The sequence below is a fragment of the Coenobita brevimanus genome, chromosome 79, assembly GCF_032717465.1.
Source record: "Coenobita brevimanus isolate Jiangsu-jjx chromosome 79, ASM3271746v2, whole genome shotgun sequence".
In the NCBI taxonomy this organism is placed as follows: Eukaryota; Metazoa; Arthropoda; class Malacostraca; order Decapoda; family Coenobitidae; genus Coenobita; species Coenobita brevimanus.
Genome location: NC_137032.1, coordinates 60001 through 80206, shown reverse-complemented (window position 1 = coordinate 80206; position 20206 = coordinate 60001). Strand labels below are relative to the sequence as shown.

General features: G+C 42.7%; 1 protein-coding gene across 1 annotated transcript in view; it reads left to right on the top strand.

The window, feature by feature from the left end:
- The window catches only part of LOC145408965 (uncharacterized), a 112737-nt gene extending 94721 nt beyond the window's left edge, over positions 1–18016 (top strand). Inside the window, exons 8-12 of the mRNA XM_080279542.1 lie at positions 5290–5357; positions 8697–8780; positions 14997–15161; positions 15747–15944; positions 17544–18016. Of these exons, the coding sequence (XP_080135668.1) occupies positions 5290–5357; positions 8697–8780; positions 14997–15161; positions 15747–15944; positions 17544–17773 (745 nt within the window). The 3' untranslated portion in view covers positions 17774–18016. The remainder of the gene's footprint in view (positions 1–5289; positions 5358–8696; positions 8781–14996; positions 15162–15746; positions 15945–17543) is intronic.
- Positions 18017–20206: the final 2190 nt, after the last annotated feature.

Genomic DNA, 20206 nt, shown 5'->3' with positions numbered 1-20206 from the left:
GGAAATTCAAATAGTATGCGGGCGCCCTGGAGCCCTCTGAACACGAGCAGCATGACAGGGGAAAATAGCTGAGGACGGACGACACTTGTTTAACGGAAGCTTGAAGTAGTAGTAGTTGTAGTAGTAGTAAGTGGTAGTAGCAGTAGTAATAGTAGTAAGTGGTAGTAGTAGTAGTAGTAGTAGTAGTAAGTGGTAGTAGTAGTAGTAACCCCAGGTCCATCTGAAATGTGAACCCGGTGACCTGCAGGCTGAAGTTTTCCTCCTGCAATTCAACATCCATCTTTCAGGGGATAGGGAAGTAGTTGAGGGATGCTTGCATAGCCAGGCAAAAAAAAAGCCTTTCGGTTATATCAGCGTCACCAGGTGAAGGCGTCCCTCTCCAGCACCAGAGCATGAAGGAAGAACGTTAAATGTGTTGGTGCCTTTAGGTGTCACAGGGCAAGCAGGTGATGAGGAATGAAAAAGGTCGTTCGTAATCCTTTCAGTTTGGCGCCTTTTTTTTTTACCTTTTTATTCCTATATTTCATTCACTTTAACTTGGCCCAGATTTTCGTTATTTTGCAGTTCATTGCACGTAGTTCAGTGGCAAAAAAAGACAATGCGTCGGCTGCACATCCTTTCCATGGAACTGTTTCGTGAGTAACATCATATTCTAGTGTTTGTCTCTTGTTCTAACTCAACATTCAAAACGAAGAGATCTCAGTTTTAGGCCAAGGTAAAGTGAACACAGTAGGGTGCCAGGCGATTCTTCTAATCTCGGCAATACCCTCGCCTAGGGAAAGGGGAGAAAAAAGCTTCAATAAGCCCTTCACTATAGGGCATCTCTCCCTGATTGAACAGCATCGTCTACCTTTACAAGTAAAAAGCAAAAAAAGGGTCCTCAAGTTGAAAGGATTAATTTACAAACACCAAGAGTACCTTTACATCCCTCTCTCTTCCTCCACCATCCATCCCTCCAGCAGCAGGCCAGGTGTTAACGGGCGGGGGAGGAGGGACTCTCACCTGTAATTACCTGTGGATTAGACAAGCCTGAGCTACTCCCCGACAATAAATACTTGGGATTTTACATGGCCCGAGTACTGCACTTGTTTTTGTCAGCGTGGGGGTTACCTGGCAGCTTAACCCTTTAACTACTATGGTGTCTTCATTATACTCTCGTTCTTACCTACGGTTGATTTTATTCAGTTTAGAAAGTAGACGCGTTGTGGTCTTGTGGATTAATCCACCTTAAATGGATGTGGCCCATGGACTGAGTGATTGATTATTTGGAGAGAGAGAGAGAGAGAGAGAGAGAGAGTGATATACACACACTGTGAAGTATATGAGATTTTCGGCTTAACCTCACAGACAAACCATGCACACTTACAACACACACACACACACACACACACACACACACACACACACACACACACACACATCGCTCGCTGGTACAGTGGTAACGTTCTTGCTTGCCATCTGGTAGACGGGAGTTCGCGCCTCGCTCAGGTTGCGAAAAGTTTCACTGACGAAGTGGGTGGTTACTGTCCCCCTTGAGCAAGGGAATGGGTGTGTGCGTGTGTGAAGGTTACAGCCTTGCCCTTAGATCGGACTATATGAGCTCTCAGCTCCTTTCCGGGAGGGTAAAAGCTGACGATCACGACCATCAAGTGATCCTGACCGACCCGGTGAATTACACACACACACACACACACACACACACATATATATATATATATATATATATATATATATATATATATATATATATATATATATATATATATATATTATTACCTATCCCATTATTGTTATTTTTGGTACATTTCGTCATTCACCATCCCTTCAGTCTGTCATTATACGCTCTCTTGCACTCTTACTCACCAGAATAATTCACGCAAAATGTGTTTTTATTTTGCATTATATTTAGCTTCGTCCTTCATGTTTCGTTCAGTTTTAAACCATTTAGTGCGATATCGTTTTATTTCCTCAATACGTTCTCCAGACAAATCACCTTACTCGGTTCACGGAAGGCGCCTTTAAACGAAGACATTTGAAACGGTTTTGTGTATGATGAAAGCTGCTGCTTAACTCTTGCTATCTCCAGACGATATATATTTAGCTTTGAATGATATAATGGAGAGATATATTGGAGGGAGGGAGAGAGGGAGAGAGAGAGAGAGAGAGAGAGAGAGAGAGAGAGAGAGAGAGAGATTAAAGGGAAAGGAAGGATAAATGATAAATGGAGCTGCGTGGGTAGGTAGGAAGGAAGAAGTCAATTAGGAAGAGAGGAGGAGGAATACTAAACAAGTGGAGGAAGAGGGGAGGGGAGGAGGAGGAGAAGAGAAAGAGGAGGGAGGGAGTGAGAGGGAAAGAAGAAGAGAAGAAGGATGGTAGAGGAGGAGGAGTAGGAGGGGGCAAGGAAACGGAAGATGAGAAGGAAATGAAGAGGAGGAGGAGGAAGAGGGAGAGTAGAAGAGGAGGAGTGAGTGGAGGAGGGGGAGGAGAAGAAGAGGGTAAGAGGAGGAGGATAGGGATTAAAAGATGAGGAAGAAGAGGAGAAGAGGAAAACAAGAGGAGGAAGGAAGAGAGGAAGATGAGACGGAGGGGAGGGAGGTGAACCATATCGTGTGGTGGGTCGAGGTGTTCTGTCAAGGTCTCTCTCTCTCTCTCTCTCTCTCTCTCTCTCTGTATATTCTGTTTATATATTTTCTTATTATCTTTGTTTTTTGCTTTGTCATCCCTTTAACTTCAATGGATAATTATATTTGAGTTTTTTTTTCGCTATTCTTGACAATTCTTTTGGCTTTTTATAATGTCTTCTTTGATTGTTCATCGCTTTCTGCTATTCATGGCTTTCTCAATCCGATGACCTTTTTTTATATTTATTCTGCATCCTGTTAGACGATTTTTTTTTTTTAATATCTTGTAGTGAATGGGTTAATGAAGGTTATATCTGACTCCAGGTCGAAACGTCTCTCCCAAGCTGAAAAAATCGTCTGGTCCCTGTTACATCGGTTGTCTCAACCACCACTGCCCATAACCACTCCCACCACAACTGCTACTACCACAGCTACTATAATTACTACTACTGCTACTTCTACTACTACTACTACTACTACTACTACCACTAGTACAACTACTAAGCTGAAAAATCCGTCGTGGGATTTAAAAGGTTAAAATCTTCACTGCAATGACGCCTGTTCTAAACTGTTGTTGCTCTGCTGTTTTTTACTATAATTTGGTCCAGAGGTTTCTCCCTTTGCAACTTATTTCACGTAGCTCAGTAGCAGAATAAGACAGTACTATGGCTCTACATCCTTTCCATGGCACCTCTTCGTGACTAGCATTGTATTCTGGTGTTGATCTCTTGTTACAACTCAGCATTCAAGTCGGAGAGATGGCAGTTTTAGGCCGACTTTGAGTAAAAAGGGTAGGCTATAGTGCCGGGCGATCTCCGAAATAGTGAAGTACGTAGGTAATGAAGGATGTATTCACCCCCAACCCACTTTGAAGCGTCTGTTTTAGGTGCCATCTGGAGATTGCACGAAAAAAAAAAAAAAATGCGCCTTGGGACTTTAGGGGGTTAATTTACTCTCACATTTCAGTCCTTTTCATCCACCACTCACTCGCATTGGCTCACTTCTTCAGTTATTTCCAATCGCATAAAGGTCGCCTTCGGCGGCCTCCACTAGATGTCGAAAGGCCAGAAATAAATCATAACTCTGGAACAGGTGGTCCAATTGGACTGAAAATTGTTTTATTCTTCAAGTTAGAGCATTTTAACTATATCTTGCTCTAACAAAGATTTGCGCAACGTTGCGTCGTTTTTGTTGGGTTACAGTAACAAACCAATACAAATACAGAAATTGGATCATTACAATATAGATTATTTTACGTTTCTGTAACCTTCTGAAGCAATAACAACCCCTTCAGTCTTATTACATTCTTTTTTATTTTGTTTTATAATGCAGGGTGGTCCAGAAGTTTCAGTACGTAGGGAAAATTATCCATTTTTTTTTGTACTGTCATTTTATTCACCAAACCTGCTGTACATGGTTGCTTGAAAATACAGACAGATGCGTCTCTCCCACTCATGGTGAACTTGCATTAACACATCTGACATTCTGGAAGGGTACCTGAAAAGAGTGACCATTATTCCTCGGTATGGAGACTTTTGAATCAGCCTGTAATTTGTTTTTTGCTACTTCCAGATAATTAAATTCGGCTTTTGAGAGACTTTCCAAATTTGAGGGATTACACAGCCTCCATTAGCCTCATTACTGGTAGAGATCACTCCTTCTTTGAGCGATAGTCGTCCAAGGGTAGCAAGATTTAAGTAAAAAACAATACGCCACCGGATTCAAGGGATTACGATGATCTTTTGCAGGAAGGACAAAGAAAGGAGAATGTAGTTTCTTCTTACATCTCTTGCTCTTCATAGAAAAAATATTCTGGCGACAAGGAATTCAACGCAAGTCCCGGGGGGAGAGGAAGGGATATTCTCCAGCATATTTACCGCCAGCTTCCTCTCGTAACTCAGATTCAGATTTGCAGGGAGAACTAGGGACGTGGGAAGTTTCTGCACCCTTGTTCCCTTATCCGTACCGTAAAATCAGAAAACAACCCAAGGTATTGTCCACTGCAAAACTAAGATATCTTGCAGCGGAAAGAAAAAGACATATAGGATGATTTTTAATGCCTCCAAGTTACGAGAGATAATTGACGTACGTTTGTTTGTGAATCCAGGCCCTGTTCGTGAATTCCAGTTCGTGTATGTGAAGAGGGAGTTGCTGGTGTAACGGTTAGCACAAACACGCAACTGGAAAAACCCGAGGTTGACTCTTGAACACAGTTTTTTCTCTGTGTCCCTGTTCTCCCTGCAGTAAAGTTGGGAACATGAATGTTAATTTGATTGTTGCGTGTTGTATTTTGAGGGAAATTGTGACCTGATGAAAATTGATTGTTTGCCTTAATGTTCCTTGTGTAGTTGAGGCACCAGAGTTGTATTTTAAGTGGTTTTGGAGATTAACTAGTGTTGTTTATTAATGTACTCTAAATATTACACATAACACTTGAATATTACTGAATTAAAACAGTACCGATATATGAAGCATAGAATGTTGAGGTGTAATATACTGTATACATATACAGTATATATATATATATATGTGTGTGTGTGTGTGTGTGTGTGTGTGTGTGTGTAAATGGAAGAGGTGCTACTAAGCCTTTTATGTCATCTACAGTACCAGCCTTCATACCCTTCCCTCTTCTTCTTCGGTATGTAAACACTATAATTTTCTGCCGCAGTGGTGACGAGGCCTTCACCTGTCTGGCGATGCAGGAGCGCAGTTCCAATGTTATGGAGTTCCAGCTAAGTAAGTCTTCTGAAAGATTCTTGTGAGTGACTGAAGAGCTATACTGCTTTCACTTTAATTTGGTCTAGAATATGCACCTTTAAATATTGAATGGTGAATTGTAACCCCCCCCCCCACACACACACAAGAACATAGCATTTGACACGAAAATTGCTGCGAAAAGACCATGAAGACGTGTACTATTGTCTTATTCTGCCACTGACGTATGTGAAATAAGCCACAAAATAACGAGTATCTAAGCCAGGTTAACGTTAAGGAAATATAACTACAACATTTAATTTTATTGACGCTTGTTTAATATTTTGGACACTTTGGCCTGTATTATTATAGGTAACTTAGGAGGGATCGTAAAACTTCTTTCTCAGCCAATATTTTGTTTTTGCCGTAACATTCTCTTGTATGTATTTACGACGTTTCAGTATCGGCGGAGTTTTCAGCAATAACAAACATAAAGGAGATTGAGTTATAGTGGGCAAAATGAATCGCAAAGGAAGAGGTGTTAAGATCAAGCAAGTTACTTCATCACCATTAACTAACATGCTCATCTTCTAGGCAACTGCTGTATGTATGAAAATGACCTTCGTATGCAAGGACGCGTCACAGCCTGAAGTGTCATCTGGAGTTAAAAGTGATATTTAGATAATGTGATACTAATTTCGTCCTTAACATTTTACGAACCATATCTGTTTCGAGTTTTATGTCATTTCACTGTGGCAAACTGATGGGATTTACTTTAAAAAAAAAAGTGTGAAATCATGCCTAAAAAGCAATGCATATTTTCTTATGACTTAAAAAAGATACGGTGTTCCAGTACGCAAGGCTGTCTTAACGTAATATATTTTTGTAGGATGGATCAAAGACACGGGCACGCAGCACACTCTGCTTGCCTTCTTCTTCCTGCAATAACAAATATTAGTTACGTTTATAATTTAGTGAATCAACTTCGAGTAGGCATTGAAGAACAGTATTATCTACCTGTTTATATCTATCTGTCTGTATATCTATAGCTATCTGTCCATCTATCTATCTATCTATACATACATACATACTTATATATATATATATATATATATATATATATATATATATATATATATATATATATATATATATATACGTAGTTTTGTACTTATATTGTTGGCACGCGGATACTTATTTTTATTCAGCCCTCTGGTAGTGCAATCAGTTAGTTTTAACCTTCATTAACTTGCTCCAGGGTATATAAAATCCTTGTGTATTCGGCAGCTTAAACAAGATGAAACGATCTTCCCTAGCTGATAGTGTAATAGGCAAAATTAATCGCTAAGGAAGAGGTGTTACGGAACTGAGCTATCGAAATATGACCATTTCCTGGTATCCAATGAAAAACTAAGGGCTGCAATCTTAGAGCCATCGGAGATCCCGAATACCTTTTCGTAAGCGATTTATTCTATACATTTCAGCTCAGTATCGTCTTGTATGTTATTGATGCAAAGTATATCGTTATTTCAACCATATAAATGACATGCAAGAGAATGATGAGACTTAATATGTAAATAAATCGCTGAGGAAGAGGTGTTACGAAGCCTCCAATGCCACCTAGACGACCCCACACAACTTTACGTTAATCAATGGAGGTCTTCCGGTAGAGTGAGCCAGCGTGTTCTCCCCCACCGGATGTCACCCCTGTTACGTAATGACATGCTCACCTAAAGTATGTCATCTCTCAAACTAAATTCTTTTTTGCTGGGAATTTGGGTACGTCTGTCGCTATGTGATTATATACAACATTTCTACCCACCACCGCCTTGGCTGAGTGGTTAGCACTGCGAAGCACAAAGCTGCCGGCCCGTGTGTCAGAGTGTGAATCCAGGTGTGGACAGCTGGCGCCACTCGACTCCGGTGGCCATCAGCTGCCAGTGAGTTAGTAGGTATACCGAGTATCTAGGGTAACACCAAAGGGAGATAACTGTGGTACGCTGGATGATGCAGTGGTTTTGTATTCCAGGATGGGGGTTGAATAAGTCGCCATTGGCTCAAAGGCTAAGTTAAGGAAGTGAACACCGCTGTCACGTTCCCCGTAGTGTGTCCCAACCCGTATGTTTGATAACACCTCCTCCTTTTGTGATTTATTTTGCATATTGCGCCTGAATATCCAGGTATATTATACGGATACAAATTATGTCGGTATTATGAAGATATGAATAACATACACGATGATATCAGTGTGTAATATGCAAAACAACAGTTGCCAAGGTAGATTTGCTACGAATTTTCCTGTGCCAACCAGAATGCGATTGATAGGCTTTTAACATGAAACATTCTTTCCAATACTCCATACATTGATATACCGTAGGGCAAATTTTTCTTCATAAAACATTAACGAATGAAACTGTCAACTCAGTTTTACGGCTGTTCATTTAAAGCGCCATAAACAGTGTATCTCAAAATCACTATAGTCCAATTATTTCAACTCCGCGAAACGTTAACCCCCCTCCCCATCTGAATGCCAAGTTGTGATAGGGTGGATATGCGAATAAAAAATAGAATATGAATTTCTTTGTAATTTTCAGTTTTAATATCAAAAACCTTTTCTGTCTCTATGAAATTATTGATTCGCTAATTCCACCACTGACACAGCTTAGCCTGCCACCACTACCATGTCGGTACTGGTGCCACTGACACCACCCCTGCCAACACAAGCACCCCCTCACAGATACGCTACCATCACTGACGCTACACTCCCTGTCACCAAGAGCACTAACATCCCACTGCCAGCACTAACACTCCTCCACAGCCACCACCACTGGCACTACAACCATTAACACTCCACCACATCAACCACCAATACTCTTACCTTCCCACCACTAACACTGCAGTTATTACCACCAACACGTATCAGTTACCGCCACTAACACTTCACAGTAACCACTAACACTAACGCTCTGTCACTACCACCACTATACTCGATTTTTTCCCAGCTGATGATCCACTTTTGTGAATGTGGCACCTGCGCACTCCTGCCGCGTGATTGGTTGCTTTCAATTTCATACCTGAAGTATCATATTTACAAAAAACAGTTGTTTCTTATATTCCAGTTCTCATAAATGCTGTTTTGCATTGTCATTGTACTATACAAACAGACATGAAACGAGTATGTATCTGTGCTTCACCCAAATGGACAATGAATTTGAGGAAGTTGAATTTGAATTGAAATATTTATTGTTGTAACTCCCTGCCAACACCACTGCCACCACTACCACCACCTCTAACTACCTGCCAACACCACTGTCACCACTAACACCACCTCTAACTCCCTGCCAACACCACTGCCACCACTAACACCAGCCTTATCCTCAGGTCCCGACTCAAGAACCTCGTATGAGCCTGGTCTGTGTGCCTCGCCTGCCTCGCTGTCCTGGGAGTCCTGGGTCACGCAGGGCCGTAAGTAGAGAGAGAGAGAGAGAGAGAGAGAGATGCGCGTGTGTATGTGTGTGTGTGTGTGTGTGTGTGTGTGTGTGTAGACGCATGCCTGGATGAAGAGGCAACAAAATGACATTCTCCTCCTCGGATGACGGCCATTTATTCAAGCACAGCGGTTCATATAGAAGACCCAACCACTTCAGTTCCATGACATAGTTTCTGGGTTATTTTTCATACCTTCAGACGATTTTATTAGGGTCAGAAGTCCATCCAGGGTTCAGTGAAATCGCCTAGGGACTGCAAGGATGAACGGAGTCCCTTCATCGTAGCGAAGGAGTTACACAGTGAATTTGTACGTGGGGATTGAACGTAGGGGTTGAACTTCAGGATTTAAACATGGCATTAAAACTTGGGATTTGAACTTGAGATTTGGACGTGAGAATTTAAGTACGGGATTGAAACTTTGGAACATGGGATTAAACATAGGGATTTTAAATTATTGCAGGAATGTTCTCTGATGTGCAGTGTCCAATAAATACCTAAGAAAGATTTGGTAGAAGCCGATGAAGAAAATGTTGTTTCTTCGATTCATCGAGTATTTACCCATAGTTATCACCTCAGTGTGCCTTGCCCCACAAATCCTCCCTCATGTCCCGCTCATCCCCTTCTCCTCCTACCGCCCAACCTTATTCTGACTCTCTTCCTCCTTTTCATCCCTCCTGCTGTACCCTCCCAACCCCCTCCTGTCCCCTTTTCCCCTTCTTCTCCCCCCTCTCCCCTCCCCACCCCTCCTACCCCTTGCCCTCCCCTCTGCCCCCCACCAAGTCCCTCCTGTCCCTCCCCCCCCCCCCTTGGGCACGGGAACGGCCCGACTTGATGAGGAAAGTTAAGAAAAAGTGAAATATAAGGAGGGAAAAGTAGCAGTGTGCTGACTGGAACACGTATTGTAAATATTTTTAACTTACAGGAAAACAAATCCACACAATAGGTAATTATTGTCACAGTTTTTTCTTTTGTATTTTTCACTGTAATGTTACCTGAAATTTGATTATGAAGTGTTTACCAGATACATAAATGTTTTGTTGCTGCGTGCGTGAAGACAAATAGGTAGTATACACAAATAATTTTATACACATCCTAGGCTTAAGAGACTTTATAAATTTAGCCCCGGATCCACGCTTCGTTTGCCGTCAACGTGAGGGAATTATATTGACCGTGCGCGCGCGCGCGTGTGTGTGTGTGAGTACGTGTGTGTGTGTGTGTGTGTGTGTGTGTGTGTGTGTGTGTGTGTGTGTGTGTGTGTGTGTGTGTGTGTGTGTGTGGTTGGCTAACTGCTCAGCCGCTTTTTCTCTCTTTCGTGCCTCTTACGGTCCTATTCTCATCGAGGTTTAAACATAGGACTTGTTTTCCATAGCTCAGTTAGGAACGAAAATGCGCCTAATAGTTCTCACCTTCCACATATCACCTTGGTCTACTGACTAATACTCTTCAAATGGTAAGTTTTTCTGCCCACAGATGACCCTGCTAGGATCTGTGTTGAAGTATAAGGAAAGGGACCAAAGTTCGACTTAGAATTAATCGCAGGCGCCTTGTGGTCGAATGGTTAGAGCACGCCAGAACCAGTGACGGTTTAGCCATGCAGTTAGGCTTGATCCGCAGATGACTGGGGGTTTATCGATCACATAAAGCCATCAAGGGAAGCAGACAGGTCATCTACCCTTAATTGTACCGGACAGTGATAGCCTAGCATCGTCACTACATCAGGAAGTAGTATGAGGTTAGCTGTCGCCGTTTTTTATTTTTTTTTTATTTTTTCAATGTGCTGGCTAATATCACGGTGAGAGATTTGTCATGTATTTTTGCCCATACATAGCCTACAAAATTTGGCCTAATATTGCACCCCATCTGTTTCTCACTTTCTTCTGTTGACCAGTATTCCTAAGCTGAGAAAGGCTTCGTACGTTTCTCAGTTCACTGGTGATTCTCGTCGATGTGATGTGTCAGGAAGAAAAGTGATACACAAGTTACAAAGCGCGAAGCAAATGCAGTGGATCAGTAGACGAACTTTTGACTTTGAATTATATTGGAATATCTTACGTGTTATTTATATATTAACTGGAAGGCGTCCTCCCTTATCAGAATGAAATGATCTGGAGTTAACAGGAGTAAAATAATAATAAACAAGCAGCACCCAGTGGTACAACACCCGTGCCCCACAGTAGGTCCAAGAACCAAATTTTTGACGTATGTTTACGATCCCGACCTTTGACCAGATTGTTCCGAAAATAGAATTACTTCATTTTGTTATGACTCTCAACACTGCTACCATGTTCGGCCCAACCTAGATCAAAACTGTTTGAGTTCAGCTTGGTATGTTAGTTTGACCTTTGACCTGTTGTTTTCGAAAGCAGTAGATCAACCCATTGGTTGACCCTCAAGTCTTCCACCAAGTTTGATCCTAGACAGATCAAAACTTCGTTAGTAATTTTTCTCACAGACACACACACGGGTCGACCTTTGACCTTGTCTTGTGACCTTGACCTTTGAATGTTCCTGAAAATTAAATCCCTTAGTTTTTGCCTTACCCTTAACTCTTCCACCAAGTTGGTTTAAATCAAATTAAATTGTTTAAGTGGACATTCCGTGTGACCTTGACCTTCGGCCTTGCCTTGTGACCTTAGACTTTGTTCTCAGAATCCAGTGTCTTCTTGCCTTGCCTTCAATCCTTCCACCAAGTCTGGTCTAAATCGAATAAAAAATGTTAAGGTGACCTACAATGTGACTTTGACCTTTGACCTTGTCTTGTGGGGACTATTTAAAGACCCACCATTACGAGGATATTTTTCCTGAACTGAATAAACTTGTTTGGAGACAGCATGAATGAAACCAAGATATACGTCATCGGGTTGACGGGGTTAATGGAGACTTTTTAGCCATTTCAGTACAACTGGGTGAATAATTTTGCCTGGCGTAGCAGGAATTAAAATACGGATGAGAGAGAGAGAGAGAGAAGGTTAGGAAGAAGAGAGGGAGTGGAGGAAAGGTGAGAGGAGGGGGGAGTGTGGAGAGGAGGAAGGAACGGGGAGGAAGTGGAAGAAAGGATGGGAGGAAGGAGGGAAAGGAGACGAAGGAAGGGAGGGAAGGGGAGAGGGTGATCAGAAGGAGTGAGTGGGAAAGGAGAGAGGGGGAGAGAAATTAATGTATGAAGGGAAGAAGCGGAAGGAGGGATATAGAGGAAGGTGGAGGGAGAGAAGGGGGATAGAGGAATGAAGGAAGGTAAGGGTAGGGGAAGGAGATTAAAGGAAGCAAGAATAGAGAATGAAAGGAGAGAGGAGAGAAGAGGGAATGAAGGAGTAGAAGAAGGGAGAAGAAGGAAGGAAGGAAGAAACTGGATACGCAGAAGGTTGGAGGTAGATTGGGAAAGGGAATGAGGTTAGAGAGGGAGAGAAAGAGAATGAAGGAATGAAAAAAAAAAAAAGAGTGAGGAGGGAAGGGAAGAAGGAGGGCAGGTAGTGAATATGTTTAATGAGGGAGTGAAGGGAGGGAGGAAGGAGAAGGGATAGGGGGAGAAGGAATGGCGGGAATGATGCTGGAGGAAAGGAAGAAAGAGGATGAAGAGAGCATGGAGGTAGGGGAATAAAAGCATGAATGATGGAGAAGGAAGGAATGAAGGAAGGGAGTGCATGTTCAAAAGGAAGGCGGGAGGGGAGAGGAGGTAAGAAAGGAGGAAGTGGGATGTGCATGAAGGGAAGGGACGGGGATGATGGAGGAGAGGGAGGGAGAGAGAGGATGAGGGAGGGATGGGGGGAAAGGGAGAGGAGGGAAGGAAGGGGGTGAGATAGTTAAAACACCGGAAGTCGTCTAGTATGAGACTTGGCTGCCAGCAAAGAGTCAGCTACAGAATTTCTTCCAAGACTTTAGAAGCCTTGTCTCTCTCTCTTTCTCTCTCTCTCTCTCTCTCTCTCTCTCTCACACACACACACACACACACACACACACACACACACACACACACACATTTTATTGGAAAATGGGATGATGATTATGATTATGCTGTCGATAGAGATGATGACGTTAGAAATACCAGAGAGAGAGAGAGAGAGAGAGAGAGAGAGAGAGAGAGAGAGAGAACTAGTACGTTAAACGATTTTTTTTTCTTTCACTTCTAAACAATTATTCAGTTGTACGGAAAACTTGTACGGCCATTTTCTAAGTAGCATTACAATCCACGTAGCACCTCTTCCTTAGCGACTGGTGTTGCAGATTACACCTTATAATTCTCTTGTTTGCTTGTGTCCTTTTAACGTCGATGTAGGTTGTATTAATAACATGTAACAGGATACAGAGGCGTCGTTAGCGGAATAAATTGCTAGAAAGGAGGTGTTAGGAAATGGACCAAAGCCACGAAGCTGCTTAACCCTTCTCGTGGATGCGTCTTTTTCTTTTTTTTTCCCCCCCAGTCAGCTCGAAGTGGATTATAGAAGCCTGGGTGTGTTGATACTGCCACCATCAACTGTCATTCCCAGCCACACCAGACGATTTTATGGAACTGATAATGTGTCCTAGAAAAGTCGGACAGTTAGACATATTCTCAGCAAGAGCCTCTCTTCTCGCCTTCATTTTCTATTTCTTTTCCTTTCCTCGTCGTCGTCGTCGTCGTCGTCGTCGTCGTCGTCGTCCTCCTCCTCCTCCTCCTCCTCCTCCTCCTCCTCCTCCTCTCTCTCTCTCTCTCTCTCTCTCTCTCTCTCTCTCTCTCATGGGGGAAGGGAACAAGGAGGACATATGCGACTTTTTTCTTTTATCTGTGGTGAGTCATCAAGAACGGATCTGATCCCTCAGAAAAGTGACCCCCCCCCCGACATGACTCACCCCCACGTACCCACCGACTCTACTGACCACTGTGGACGACGGTCCTGTACATTTATGAGCTGTGGATGACTTGGTGTAAAGCGTACCCGCCTAGCGATACGTGTGTCTCAAGCTTAGGACTGTGTGTGTGTGTGTGTGTGTGTGTGTGTGTGTGTGTGTGTGTGTGTGTGTGTGTGTGTGTGTGTGTTTTCACGATGATATATCCCTTTCCCACCCATAATTAAACAGTTACAGCACCGAGGTGACGACTCTAACCTATCACCATGTATATGTAGCGGACTCTTAGACCATGACCATCGGCTGCCCCGAACCACTGTTTCATATGCACAGTGGCTTGGTGTACTGTGTACCCAACCCCAGGGCTACCGTGGTACTGGCCACCACATCACTGCTGCACATGGCCTTGGCGCCCATGAAGGACACACAGTTACAGTGCCTTAACCTACTGTACTCATTTTATTTTAACCTGGCCCAAATTTTCGTCCTTTTCCTGTTGATTCCATGTAGGTCAGTGGACGAAAAAGACAATATTGCAGCTCTACTTACTTTCCTTAGCACTTCTTCGTGACTTGAATATTTTTAAATGTTACTCTGTTTTTACAATTCGGTATTTAAGATGAAGACATGGCAGTTTTAGTACAGGTTAAAGTAAAATCAGTATAGACCATTAGAGGTCCACATGTTCGCTATATGCTTACCGCAAAGCTTAGTAAATGGCTTTCACTACAGTGAATGAGTGGACGGTGAAGGCCCCCTCCTCCGACCACTTATTACGCCTTAACATTTTTTTGTATAATACCAGTGGCTTTTAACATCGACTTGGCTTGCATGAATAGCAATGTATATATTGTGCTTGAGGAAGAAATGTTACGATACCTTCCAAGGCTGTAAGAATTAATTTTCTTTCTACTTCCATTCATCTTCTCTCTCTTTTCGCTCCCCCCCCCCCCGCCTGTCATTTCTCTTAATCTCCTTCTCGTGTCGTTCTCGCTCCCTGCCTCTCATTTCGCTAAATATCTCTCTCGTTTCGTTCACCCTTCCTCTGATTTTGCTAAGTCTCCCTCTCGTTTCGCTCTCCTCTCTCATTCTTCTAAATCTCTTTCTCATTTCTCTCGCCCTTCCCCTCAGTTCTCTTAATTTCCCTCTTGTTTCGTTTACACTTCTTCGCATTTTGCAAGTTTCCCTCTCTTCCCCTCACCTTCCATCGTGTTTCTCTCACCCCGTTTCGCTTACCCTCCCTCCAGTTTTTCTCCCCTGTTTCACCCACCCTTTCTCCCGTTTCTTACCCAGTTTCACTCACCCTGCCTTCCGTTTCTCTCACCCAATTTCACTTCTGTCGTTTCTCTGACTCTTTCGTTTCCCCTGCAGGAGTCGACAGGTTCCGCCAGTCACCGTGCCCAGTGGCTGGTGAATATACGGGAGTGATCCCCGATGCCACGGTGCTCTGTGCTAAGCTGTACTCTGACTGCAACAATCCAGAGATTATGTTCTACACCGTGTTCTCCTGCTACAACAGATCAGAAGTTATTGAAGGTTAGTTGACATTCTTCCAGTGATTCCTCCTCCTCCTCTTCCTCCTCCTCTTCCTCCTTCTCCTCCTCCTCCTCCTCCTCCTCCTCCTCCTCCTCCTCCTCCTCCTCTTAGCCGCTTAGTTCCCTTCCTCTTCATGCATCTCTTTCTGTAACAACCCAAATAATTGTTCCGTACATTATTCACCTTCTAAACAGATCACAGATTATCCAAGGTTTGTTTGGCTTGGATAGTTCATTCGCTTGTTTTTTCTTTTTTCTCCAGTGATACCTCCTCCTGTCTGTTTTATTCGTATGTTCTTTTTCTGCTTCAACAGAGCAGAAGTTAGTGAATGACATTTTAACTGAGCACTCTCCTGTTGTGCTTTCCTCGACCTGTTATTGCATTATCTTCCACTCCTGTGCTGGGGTATGTAAGTGGGTTTATGATGACAGTGATGGAATTGATAATGACAGTGATGAAAATAATAATGTAATGATTTTGATGGCAATTGTAATGATGATGATGATGATTTGTGCTGATAATGATAATAATGTCAACTGTTAATAAAGATGATAATATCGACTTCAGTGACTCGTGTCCTTTCAGAGCGTGAGTACCGATGTTTAGGGCAGTGGAGTGAGAGTGACGTGACGTACACCTACACTGAGCGACGTGATCAGGTGGGATACGAATGTTTTGCTGGCGTGGTTGTGGACGACGATGAACTGTATATCATGGAGGCGGGAGTGAACTGCCAGCGGGGACTCCAGGCACTGTCCTATGGGATGAAACTACTTAAACAAGGTGGGTGAAGGCGAACTAACAAAACTAAAGCATTTATATATATATATATATATATATATATATATATATATATATATATATATATATATATATATATATATATATATATATATACACATATATATACATACTGATGTACAGGTATATAGACATATATATATATACAGTATATATATATATATATATATGTATATATATATATATATATATATATATATATATATATATATATATATATATATATATATATATATATATATATATATATATATATATACATACTGATGTACAGGTATATAGACACTGCCGTATACCGTTTTTACTCTAACTTGGTCCAGATTGTCGCCCTTTTGCAGCTTATATCACATAGCTCAGTGCCTGAGAAAGGCTATGCTATTACTCTACGTACTTTCCATAGCACTGCTTCATGACTAGCACCATATTCGGGTGTTAATTTATTGTCACAGCTCAGCATTCAAGACGGAGAGACGACAATTTTATGCCAAGCTAAAGTAAAGCAGTATAATTTAACTGCTCTGAGTGAGGAAGAGGAGATAGTAGAGGGCAGTGCAGATGAGGACTCCAAACATTCTCCAATGGAATGGACCCGCTGAAACAAAGTAGGATGATGACAGCGATAGTCTGAATGCTATGGGAAATGTGGATGAGGGATGGAGAAAGGGTAGGGTAGGATAGGATAGGGAATTTTCGGTAGGGTAGGGTAGTACTGCAGGCATTCTCCTATGGGATAAAGCTGTTAAAATAAGATGGGTGAAGGACAGAGGCATGGTACGGTGGGAAATGGCAGAGTAGGGTGAGAGAGGGAAGGCTGAAGTGCGGGAGAGAGGGAGGTCGACGAACACTATTTTATGGAAGGTGGGGTGAATTGTGAGCAGAGACTCCAAACACAGTCCCAGGGTATGAAGCTGCTCAGACAAGGTGGATGATTAGCTGATTGATTGATTAATGATTTTGCGTGTTTTTTTATGCCTCTTACAGCGATAGAACATTTACGCTGTCGCAAAATAACAAGAATGCATGACCAGTATCAAGCCCTTCTACCTTGTAAGATGCAGTAATAATTAATTCTTTAGCTTTTGTATATCGCACATGCATTTTGGAATCGTCACATTAATATAAATGATCCTGTTCAAAGGCATAGAAATGCAGTTCCAAAAGCGCATTATTACAGATAAAAGTGGGTAGGGGAGCGATAGAGGATAGGGTGGGAGAGGATAGGGTAGGATGGGAACCTTAGGAAGAGAGGGTAGGGTAAGGTGGGAGAGGGAGGGAGGGAGGGTAATGTCAATCAAGTGTGTCAGTTATTTATGCATAAGTGAATTCAAAAAGAAAAATGCCATAATAATTGTATAGCTGTTACTTCACCATGGAGTGCACAAAAGGATGCAAAAAAAACAAAAACAAAGAAAAAGCTGGGTTACATGTGCTTATTGCATCACCCCTACTTGGTCTGCATACTGCCTTCACCTAGTTCCTCTGTTGTTTAGGACCGTGCAATCCCTGAACCTTTATGCATATTTTATAGTGTACTTTTGTATTTGCATAACTGTGTGCACTAACGTGGCCATAACCTTGCAGCCCCCTGCCTAAACGACCCAGGCCTCGGCGTGCGAATAAAGAGTCCCTCCTCATCCCCTACTCACACGCCCTGGTGGAACACGACCCCCAACCCCTGGCTCAAGAAGGCATCAACACCCACCACCAAACCCACACCCAAGGACAGCACCAAAGGGGGATCCTCCACCATGCACCCCTCACACCTGTTTACCCTGCAACTGCTGCTTCTGTTGACGGTCTCCTCATGTTGATGGCATAAGTAAGGACAACATGAAGGACACCTCGTTTGCTCCATACTCCTCACACCTCTTGCCCTCTGCTGATATTGCTACTTCCCTTCACGGCCTTCTCTTGTCGGTGGTGTGTGGACAGCGTCGCATTCAAAGTGAGATTTGAGACTTCGTAGTACCTTTTAATTAGCCATTTATTCAGCGCATTATTCCTCGGTACTCTTTTGCAAGCTGTCGATGGAACTATTTGGATATTAAAGCAATATAAATCACATGCAAAACTTCTGTGAAGATGTAGTGTGCAAAATAAACCGCCAAGGAGGAGGCGTTACGATAATCTCTAAAGCCACCTAGGACAACGCTAAAGGTAGTTCGTCGGCTTCACACCCCTCACACCTTTTGTCTCTCCTTCGTCTGCTACATTTTTTTCTTCCCTTGTCAATGACGTGTGCAAGGAGAACGCGAAGGATGACTCGTGGCGGCAAACATTCCCCCACACTACGACACGCAGCCATTGCCTTAACAGTGGGGTCCCTGTTTCAGTTCTGGATGCAGAGAGACTGGAGGTAATGAGACCTTCCCAAAGATTTCGGGGTCGACTTTATTACGGTCCAAGCTTCGGTGTGTCATAGGTCCAAAGCTCGTATTCTGATTGACTTTTGAGATGTCGTAGCACCTCCTCCTTGGCGATTTACATGGCAGTATCTTCCTGTACGTTGCTGGTGCACATAATGTCGTTGTTAAAATGGTGATAAATAAAACCTGGAAGCGAATGATGGGGTGTAATGTGCAAAATAACTCGCTAAGAGAGAGGCGCTACGAGGCCTCCTATGCCACCTAGAATACAACCCTTTGAACAAACAGCCGTATTCTTGAAGCCTGTGCAGCAAGTGACGTTTTTTTTTAGTCAGTACCGTGTTCCTGTCACACGATTTTATTCAGCTTAGAAGAATTTATCAAACTTACTGTATAGTGTTATTATAGAACTAAGACTTTCTCTAAGGCTGAAAAAAATCATCCGACCGTGGGAAATAATAATAATGATGATGATGATGAGGATTGTACTACTACTACTACTACTACTACTACTAGCATTAATAACAACAATAATAATACTAATAAAATAAAAACAAAATTATACTCTGATCCGGAGAGACTTTTGTCACCGTGGGAGTTAGGTATAGACTGCATGAACTCCTCCACATCTAAAGACTCTTTCCATGGTTAAATTTTGCTAGCCTGACGGAAAAATATGTCATCGGAGTGAACTGTTTATGAATACGAAAGAAAATTTCTGATCAAACTCGCTTTCACATAGGTATGAGTGTACAGTTAAGGCAAAAAATACCGTTCCTTAGTCGAATTATTGACATACAGACATACATACATACATCATCTAAACCTGTGTTACCCCATGAGGAGCGTAGGAGCCCAGGGCTAAGCAAGTCAAGACGAAAGTGACCAGCCTCGCTCATCCCTGAGTGGCATTACGTGAGCTATAAACTCCAACCATCCCTTGTATCTGAACCAACACAGGCTAAGTCCGGTTGAAGCGCCTTAATTACCCGCTAAAACACCAGGAGCCATAGTTTGGTTAAATGGTTACCACCCAGCGTAGTAAATGGTTTCCTGGTCTATAGGAAACCATTTGACTTGTCACTCAGTGTAGAGTCACCCGTAAACAGAAGGAAAAGGAAAGAATAAGGGAAAGAACGAGATAAGAGGAAGGAAGGAAAGAAGGAACGAAGAGAGGAAAGGGCAGCCACCCGAGTGCAGCACTACACCCTTACATAATATTCTGGTGCTGTAGACGGATGCCTTCAAGTGGTCGTTCCAATATGAGTGGGTGGTGGAGCTTCCTAGTTGTAGAAACATCCCGCAGTCCTCTCCCCATCCCCCCAAAGTAGGATGGTGGACTGCAGGAGGGCAACTGCAGCCTGCAGTCCACCAGGTTCATGTTAAGATGTGGCTTGGGTTGCAACTGCTACTACTACTACTACTACTACTACTACTACTACTACCACTACTACTACTACTACTACTACCACCACCACCACCACCACCACCACCTATACTACTACTACTACTATTACTACATCATGATAATGATAATATTAACAATAATATTTTGAAACTTTGGAGGATCCCGACTATCGCCTAAGAGGATATCGGAAATCATCGCTGTTATCGTTATGGAGTGGCTCGTTGTATCTCCGCAGCTGTACAAGGGTGTCACGCAACGCTCAGCCTCAGCATGGCAGAGTGTGTGGGTGTGCTCTTTTGCTAGTTTAGTTCAATGCGGTTCTTTCCACGGATTTTTTGCTGCCTTTAAACGGTTTTATTTAGCTGATGAGTTTTTTTTCTTTTCTTTCGACCAGAGAGGTTACACTGAACCTTCATTAACCCTTCAGTACAAGAGATCTCCCTAAGTTGATTGAAATCGTCTGTATGTAG